At 29.4% G+C, this 9,810-nt stretch overlaps 1 protein-coding gene across 1 annotated transcript; it reads left to right on the forward strand.

Annotated features, from left to right (window-relative positions):
- The first annotated feature begins 2,961 nt into the window (after positions 1 to 2,961).
- Positions 2,962 to 8,512, forward strand: LOC120086849 (triacylglycerol lipase OBL1-like). The gene is made up of 6 exons (XM_039043663.1): positions 2,962 to 3,353; positions 3,459 to 3,658; positions 4,507 to 4,540; positions 6,228 to 6,363; positions 6,842 to 7,316; positions 8,061 to 8,512. The coding sequence occupies exons 1-6, from the start codon at positions 3,038 to 3,040 to the stop codon at positions 8,349 to 8,351; spliced, it is 1,452 nt and encodes a 483-aa protein (XP_038899591.1). The 5' UTR covers positions 2,962 to 3,037; the 3' UTR covers positions 8,352 to 8,512.
- Positions 8,513 to 9,810: the final 1,298 nt, after the last annotated feature.

The following is a 9,810-nucleotide window of genomic DNA, read 5'->3' on the forward strand; positions in this document are numbered from 1 at the left end:
GAAAGATGCAGTAGTTTGAAACAAAGAGCAAAGTTCATGTTTTCTTTTCTTTTTTGGTAATTGAGCCAAACTTAAAATACCTTGCTTCCAATTATCTAAAAATACATTGTTTTGTGTATCTCATCTTATAAATTACTTGAAGATTATAAATAGACTATAGAAATGGAACAAATAAGAGCTAACATTATAAATAGACTATGGTCAATTATAAATAGACTATGAACAAATAAGAAATGGAAATGAAACAAATAAGAACAAATGAGATTATAAATAGACTATAGTCAATTCTTCTTTCTAAAAGCTAACATAAAATTACTCAATTCTTCTTGACTAATATAAAATTACTCAAATTTTAAACAAATTACAGCCTATCCAAGAGAGACGGACGAGTCCTTCAATTTAAAATTGTAGAATCAAAGTTTTACTCACGAAAAGAGACGAACAACGAAGTAGCTGACAAATAATGAAGCAGCTGAGAACGAACGGACGATGGACAACAAACCGACGGCAGATGACAGAGTAGCTGACGAATGGACAAGCTGCCTTCGATTTGGGATTTTCATGTTTGTGTGTTAGGGTTAGAAGAAAGAAGAAAGCATATCTGAAAGTGGTGGTGCGATTTGGGGGTTTTGAAAAGGAACTCTCGATGGGCTACCGTAACCAACAAGAGTTTTTACCCAACTCTCGACGAATTAAATAAATCGTCAGAGTTTCTTCCTCAAGATTATCCCTTCCTTCCCATCTCCAGATGGGCATGGTGAGGCATCAGGAGTGCTTTCAAAACTCCCACATGAATAATCCATTATGAGTTCCTTCATGGAGAATGGCCTGCCATTCTCATCTCCCAATGCCTGCTTTTGATGCGTCAAGAGTTCTTACCAACTACTGACGAGTCATTTACAACGTCGGGAGTTATTGAGCACTTCCGACAGCACCCTTACGTAGTCGAGAGAGATCCTCTCTCCCGATGATGTATCTCCCGACGGTCGTTTTACGGGTCGGAAAAGTCTCTTTTTCTTATAGTGAGATTATTAAATGGAATCTATAATATATTATTTCTATAAACATATTTTTTTATCATTAACATATGGATCATACGAAAATTAATAAATATGGAGGTTGAACATGTATTTCTTTTTTTGTAGTTTTTCCTTTCTTTTGGACCATTCCATTCATGCCAAACTTTAAAAAAATGATTGCTTGTACCAAACTCATTTGACTTTGATGCCTTTATATATTTATGAGGGTCAGTCATAGATTAAAATATAAAGTAAGATCAATAATTTACTGACGTTCATATCTGATAAAATTCGAGTAATTCTAGTTAAACGGCAAACTAAACTATGGTTGTTTTAGTTACATATATTTTAAAATTTTGTAGGCTATTTGATATTTATATGTTGAATAATTATAAACCTTATTTTCAATATTATAAAATTTTATGCAAAAGATAGTTTTTTTTTTTTTTTAATGACTACAATTAATTGGTTATAAGAATAAATTCAAGTGTTGTGATAATCTAAAATATAGCCCAGAATTAGTGAAATTGATGTTTTAATGAAAATATATACACACGTAATGTTTATCCACAAGTATAAGTTATTTTTCTAAACAAAAAAATAGAAATTTCAAATGAGATTATTGAAGTCAAAATAATTTAAAAACGGACATAAACAAAAACAACTCAAAATTCCACCTTGTGGAACAAGGAAAAATATATAAGTATTCTATCCTCTGATCATAACCCAGTTTCCACGAAAAATTCAATCCATCAAAATCAATCTCTACCCTTAAATTTGATCAAATGTATTCTATTTTATTCTAAACTTTTAAGTTTATCTAATTAACTCTATCTTTTATGGTAAAATAGCTTCATTTTAGCTGATAATTCTTCCTTCACTATCTCTATAGGTGCTATATGTTAATGATGTGTCAACCTAATTAAAATATATCCTATTGTGTTTACTGATTTCTAATCTTCTAGTTTTTTTTGTTCAAATATATATATAACTCTATTATTCCAATGAAATTATATCTTCACAGAAACTACTATTTATTAACTTCTACAAATTTATAAATCTAAAAGATATTCATGTAGGTCAATAGGTATACAGAACATGTTAACTAGATTGATACATCTAAAAGATATATATACTTAAACGTTATTATTTCCTTGAAATTATACTATTAATTTCATAATCGCCATATTTTATAATTCATTGAGCATAATATATACACATGAGAATACTTTCCGTTTCTTAAAGTCACTAATCAAAATGAAAACCCTTATCTTAAAATGCATACTAACACACATCATATTTAAGATGCAATTGTGTATATATATACATCTATTTATAAACATAATTTTGTGTATTTGCATATAAATATGTATAAATGTATGTATAGGTCAAAAACTTCAACTTATAGCTAAAAGTAAATTTAATTATATATCATCGAACACTCCCCTCACTTGTGGACTTGAAATATGAAGAAAGCCCAATAAATAGAAATCAATATTAAATAGATGGGAAATAGGGCTTGAACACAAATTTCCTTAGACCACCTACTCTTATATCATTTTAAATCATTAATTGAGTATTCAAAATTTTAAGCTTATAGGTAAAGCTAAATTTAATTGTATGTCATCTAACATGGATTTAGTTTAATATAACGAGGAAATGAAAAGAGAGGATCAGGTAAATAAATCCAAAAAACAAAATTACAACATCATCAAAATTTAATCAACATATGTTAACCATCGGTAATGGTTAATAGTAATACTAATTGGTCAACTCATAGTCAAATAACATCAGTAATGGTTCAGCTTCGTTTTTCACACTTGAAATATAATACTTAAAACCCAAAAGTTTTCTAAGTGAAGGCTAAAATAGTCATTTACCCAAACTTTTCCTATATTATATAAACCAAAGTTTTGGGTTACAAACTTAGACAACATACTATTCTTTCTATCTTCTTCTTCCAATATTTTCTTCTTGGCTTTAATTTGAGAGAAATAATATATTTTTTCCAAAAAAAAATGGATTTGATGGAAAGTGAATTTAGTAAAAATTATGTGATATTGAAGCCAGAGAATGCAAATTTGTTGGATCTGTTTCTATTCTTACTTCCATTTGGATTAAGAAAGAGAAAGTTCATTGATTGTCCACTTGGCAAAGAAGATCCTTTCAAAAACTTCAGAGATCGATGGCTAATTTTCATCTCCATGTTGCTTCAGTTTATCCTAGCCATCATTGCCACTCCTCTTGCCAAGTTAGACTCATTTCTCCTTAAACTGTTAAACTTCATCTCCTTCAACGGCGGCGTTTCGGGGATTCTCTCTAAAATTCTCAAAGGTATTACATTTAATTTACTTCGATGAAACCGTTTCCAGGGGTGTTTTATAATTATTTTTATTTTCATTATATAATAATAACTTAGTTAATTTTCTTTATGTGTAGGAAAGAGTTTTCTGGAGGTTAATGAAGATTCGCCGGAGTATACATCGGTGGTCGGATTTGCAGATTGGAGGAGAGATTTGGATTCGTCAATTAAACCCGACGACACTTTCAGATATTATAGTGCCTTAACTGTAATGGCTGCCAAAGTCTCTTATGAATCCAAACCATTTGTTCAATCCGTCGTAAATGATCGTTGGAAGGTAACTTTATACTCCTTAATTCACCATAATTCCAAAATTTACTTAACCCCGCCATAATATAACTGCCTCGTAATAATTGTCGGATTTAAAATTTGCTTGCTCTTATAATAATTTTGGATTTCAGGGTACTTTTGTTGTTTTTTTCTTATACATCTAACTAGGAATACAAGAAAAATTTACTTAAACTGATCGAAACTTATGGTCAACTCAAGTCGAAACCGGTCGTTTCTAGGTTTCAGATAGAAAAATTAAAAAAACATCTAAAAATTTGAAAAATCGAACTAACTGATAGTATGTATAAAATATGCATCAATTGTATTTGAAAAGTGCTCCGACCAAGTTGGCAAAAAGGCACTGTGATAACCACTAGGTTTCTCAATCAGCCCGATCTAGTCTCAGTTTTCATGTTTATCCTTCATCGATCAATCGTATTGTCTACAAAAATAGAGTCGAGTCAAACCGCTTATATTTTTACATTATGACGGCCTCTTCAAATAGTTTATATATATAATCAAACTATGACTTAGTAACTATATACCTGTAAAATTAAAGTTTGACTCTATATATCAAATAAGAAATTTAAAGATTAGTTGAATGAATAACTATGATAATTTAAATAATTTTTTTAAGCTTAAAACTGAAATATAAAAGTTGAAAGTTGAGAGTTGAATTCAAATATAATAAATCTACAAATGTGAGGATTAAATAAATATGATCTAAACTAAAATTTGATTATAAATTAATATTACAGAAGTGATAACTATGTATGATAGTTTTTTTTTTTTTTTTTTTTTTTGGTCTTTGAATGATTAGAAGGATGGTAATGATTTTCCCCCTACCACTTGCAGATGAAGTTGCTGGGTTACTTCAATTTTTGGAATGGTAAGACTTTGAACTTGTATTAAAGGTCATAATTGGATTGTATAATTAATTGATTGGGTCTTAAGCTGACCAGTTCAATTGGAATACTACTCAATTAATTAACTACATGTTGGTTTAGTGGAGGGTTAATTATGATAATATATATCGTGTGATTTAAGATTTTAAAACGATTACCCTTTCTAAAAATTAGAGAAAAAATAAGCGACCATTGAATATGAAATAGTGAAAGAGCCGTGAGGTTCTTCTAAGATTTATATAGTTGACAAGGCCTAATTTTTAACTTTATTCGGTAAATAACCTTTGACAATATTTGTCTTCACCAAACCAACTTATGTTGACCTTAAATTTCTCCTTTTATCTTGGACACGTTTAATTTCTCTTTTTTTTTTTCTTTTTTTTTTAAAATGGAATCAAAGAATTTGATAATTATTCAGTTTTAAGATTTGAAAATGTTGATAAGATTTTAAATAGTTTATTATAATAATAAGGCTCTTCAATTTCTAGTATCTCTTTAACACACAACTTTTCTTTTTTATTTTATTTTTATTGTTGACTTTTATATTATATTAAGTTTATTTTAATTGTTCCTTTTTATAAAAGAAAAATAAGTGTCATTTTTTATAACATTTCAACGATAAAAAATGATTTGTTTGATAAAGATTTATTTTTTTGTTATTAGTTTCTATTCTTTAAAAAAATTAAAAACAAATAAATACAAAACGTGCTTAATTCAATTAACATAAAATTTGGTGACTCCACACAAATGGTTGAAGATATATATATATATATATATATATATATATATATATATATATATATATATAATAAAAGCAGAGTTGATAAGTCATTTTAATTTTATATTTATATACATGTAATTGGAAAGTATATATTTGATATTTTTCTTTCCATTTAAAAAAAATTGGTTAATATTTTTTCATCGACTAGTCAATAACTATTAAGTAATGATTTTATTTTTTAATTCTAAGAAATAATTTTTATTTTTTGGTATAGTTTTCCAATTTCATTAATATTTATTTTGATTTAAAAATCGTTTAATTTTATAAAATATTAGATAAAAAAAATTTTGAGACCAAGTTAGATTCTTTTCTTGAGTTTACAACCAATAGTTTATAGATTTATGACCTCTCAAAGACATATTGCTTAACAAGTTGAACTATATTAAATAAGTTGACAAAGAAATTTAGAACTAAAATAGAATAGGTTAAAAGAGAAAGATATATGATGAAAGAATATAAACATATTTGGCCGAGGAGTAGAGTCGTAGAAGTTCAACTATTTGTTTCGTCCAAAATTTTTTTTTGAAATCTACAAATTCAATTTCATGACTTCTTAACTTTTTCCATGTAGATTTTGCGACTAAACAACAAACCGTCCCTGTTTGCCCCAAACTTCATTTGGGAGAGAATACCAAAGTTGTTTACAATCTTGCCCAAAAGAACAAAAGAACATAATGAAGACATCAATCCTCATCTTTATTTCAAAAAGCCAGCATCAATCATCTTTTCATAAAAAATAATTTAACTGGACGTAGTTTTTATAAGAAAATTTGATTTCCCTAGTTCATCAATTGTATTTAAATGTTTAATTATCCACCATTCATCTCTATGTAAAAAGAACAAAGTTAAAGCAGTAAATTAAATTAATTTTTATGTCTCAAATTGTTCAGACTTTCAAGGTAAAGCAACTACTCAAGCCTTTATGTTTGAAAACACAGCCATTGATCCCAATGTAATAGTGGTTGCATTCAGAGGCACCTCCCTTCTTGACTCATACGATTGGCAAGTCGATGCTGACTTCTCTTGGTATGCTTACATTATATTATTACATTTCTTTCATATTATTATTTAAATTTAGTTTTACTTTTTGTATTTAAATTATATGTTAAGATTACTTAGCTTGGTTTTCAAATATAAATATGCTGAAAAAAAAGTCTAGAAATTTTCATGTGGAAAAACTAGAAACACAATCATTTATGTGGAAAAATCCAAACTGGATTAAAAAAAATTACAGTCCACCTAGAAAAAAATTTACCATGTGAATTCTTTTCTACAATCAAATAGATTTGTCTCACTTAAAATGGTTATAGCTTGAAGAATTTAAAACTAAAGTTATAGACTTTTTTTATAGATTTTGAAAATCATCATTTTCTTTTAACATTTCGACGAGTAACAACTACTATTCCAATATTCAAAATTCTTCCAAATATTGTTGTAAGTTTTGTATTTTATGATGCAATTTTATTAAACCCTAGTCGTCTTTTGTAATCCTTAATATTTACAGGTACGAGATCGAGGGCGTCGGCCGCATCCACAGTGGGTTCATGAAAGCCCTAGGCCTTCAAAAGGCCACAGGATGGCCGAAGGAGCTTCCCAAATCTCAACTACAAGAGTTTGCATATTACACCATCCGGCAAAAACTTAGAGACATTGCCAAAACCAACGACAAGGCAAGGTTCATCATCACTGGGCACAGTTTGGGTGGAGCCTTGGCTACCTTATTTGTCACTGTATTGAGCCTACATGATGAATCAACCATTTTGGAGAAATTGGAAGGCATTTACACGTATGGCCAGCCAAGAGTTGGCGACCAACAGTTCGCAAAGTTTATGGTTAACACTGTCCAAAAATATGGCTTCAAATATCATAGATATGTTTACTCTTCTGACTTGGTGCCTAGACTTCCTTCTGATGCCATCCTTTTCAAATACAAACACTTTGGTAGATGTGTCTTCTTCAACACCCTCTACAGAGGCAGGGTAAGATAACAAATTAACTAACTTTTTTTCTTTTTCATTTTTGAGAAATTATTCAAACTAATCATCGCAATAATGTAGCTGCATAGTTTTTAACAGTTAGAATACATTAGAAAAATGGGAAACACTCACATTATTTATAAGATATATGAGCTTCCATCTCAAAACTACATTTTAAGAGGAGTACCCATATGTATCTTATAAAAATTGTGAGGACTCTCCATTTTTCCAACCGCAATAATTAGGCACAACTTAATTCCATGCCTCTCATTTTCCTTACGTAGTAAAAAAAATAAAAATAATCCTTAAAATATCTGTCACATGATATGTTTTCTAAAAAAATGGTTAGTTGCAACAAAAGTTTTTTTCTTATTCTAAACATAATTAGAGATAGGACCTTTTTCGATTCATCATTCTTGGATTTGATCTCATTTTCTTGGACCAAATTGTCATTTGGGTTTTATAGTCATGATATCTATTAGATAAACATGAGACTCATCTCAAAACCAATTGACTATTGAAAAAGTAATTCGTATATCATATAAAGGTTATGTAAGTTTTTCTTATTTCTTCTATGTATATGAGAGAAAAGTAGCTATGTTCTAGTGATTAATAAAGAGCATGAAAACTTTTTAATCCACAGCCAACCGTTGGCAAACTCGTTGAATAATTTTTATCCTTTTATAAAAAAAAAAAATGATTTATATGATGATCAAGATCATGAATATTGAATTTTTCTTTTTTCAGATTGTGAAGGAGCAGCCAAACAAGAACTACTTCTCGTTGGTATGGGTGATACCCAAGTATTTAAGCGCATGGTGGGAGCTAATAAGGAGTTTGATAATCCCATTGGTGAAGGGTTTTGATTACTATGAGAGTTTGTTGATGAAGGGGGGAAGGGTGGTTGGACTATTCATTCCAGGGCTCGCTGCTCATTTTCCCTTGAACTATGTTAATTCCACTCGTTTGGGTAAATTAAATGTACCCGACAAGGTCGAAGACCCCATTCTTGGAGATGATATTGAAGACGACTTTTAAATAAGTGTGAACATGCATGTCAATATCGTTAAACTAGACTCACCTTAACGGTTTATGTAACCTTCTAATTAGCTAAAACATGTGTTGAAAGATTAATTAGTATGTTGTGTGCACGTGGTATGGAATATTCAGCTTCTTAAACTTTCTCTATATAAACTAAATCTAGAGGTTTAGCAAGTGATCAAAAGAAAGAAATTTGAAAATACAATAGAAACTCTCATGTAATATTAATCAATCTATGGTCTTGTTTTACATTACAAATTTTGTATAATTTTTATTTTAAAAATTCAGATAATTTATAATATATTATGCTTTCTAAATATTTTTATTTTTAAATTTTAAATTTGGATACAGTGGACGATACAATTTTTGAAAAAAAGATACTTCATTAGTTAAAAGGATGTGTATTGTAACACCCCGAGTTTAGAAGGGGACATGAATGAACCAAAATCACATCCAAATGAGAGGGTTCACGAGGATATAAAAGTATGGTTAATAAATACTTAAAAAAATTGAAAGTTACAAGATGCACCTTCTTTTTCGATTACTCAATCATAGGAACTTTACAATTAAGTATGCTTAGCTTGAAGCAATTCTATGTTGGGTGGCCTCTTGAGAATTTTCCTATGAAACATGTAAGTGAGGACAAAGTATGAGACAATGCATATTGAAAGGACTTGTGTTGGTTTGTGGGGACAACTTTCCCTTTTAGAAGTATCAAGACAAGCAAGGATGGTATTGTCAGGTCGCAAGGGAATGTTGAGGCCATCCGGTGCTAAATCTGGATTCTGAATCTCGGGCCATATATATAAAGAAAAGCTAGAGAAAAGCTCTCCAATTTAAAGAAAAAGATGAAGTATCATAGCTACAAAAAGGGTCATTGCAATGGGTAGTACTTTTAGGGATAATAACCAAGTGTTTAACAACAATTTTAAAAAAATTGCAAATATAGCAAAGATTATCACTGATAGACTCCTATAAACGATATTGTCTATCACTGATAGACTATTTAAATTTTTCATATTTGTAATTTTTTCTATTATGTTATATCTGCTAATACTTTGGGTCTAATTGCTATATTTGCAACTGTCCCTGACAAAAAAGAGCAAACTCAAAGTACCAATTACGGAGATATCCTCCAAAAGAGATAACGTGGTTTGGATTTATCTATAAAAAGGTGATTATTTTGCTCAAGCCATAGAATCTAGTCACTACAAGAATTTTTGGTTATGCTGACGATTTTTTCTGCGGACACAACAAAAAATGTCGGCAGATATGATTTTTACCGACAAATTTTTCATGTGTTTGCTTAACGTCATTGTTTGCACGAAATTTCAAGAGAAATTTATTTCGTGGAACTTGAACTTTGTATTTGTATTATTTTTTTGGAAAGTGAGTACATTCTCTAATACATAGTATTTTGATGTTTTCAAAATAAATTATAATCTTTAAGCTGGTT

Source organism: Benincasa hispida, chromosome 9 (assembly GCF_009727055.1).
Source record: "Benincasa hispida cultivar B227 chromosome 9, ASM972705v1, whole genome shotgun sequence".
Lineage (NCBI taxonomy): Eukaryota > Viridiplantae > Streptophyta > Magnoliopsida > Cucurbitales > Cucurbitaceae > Benincasa > Benincasa hispida.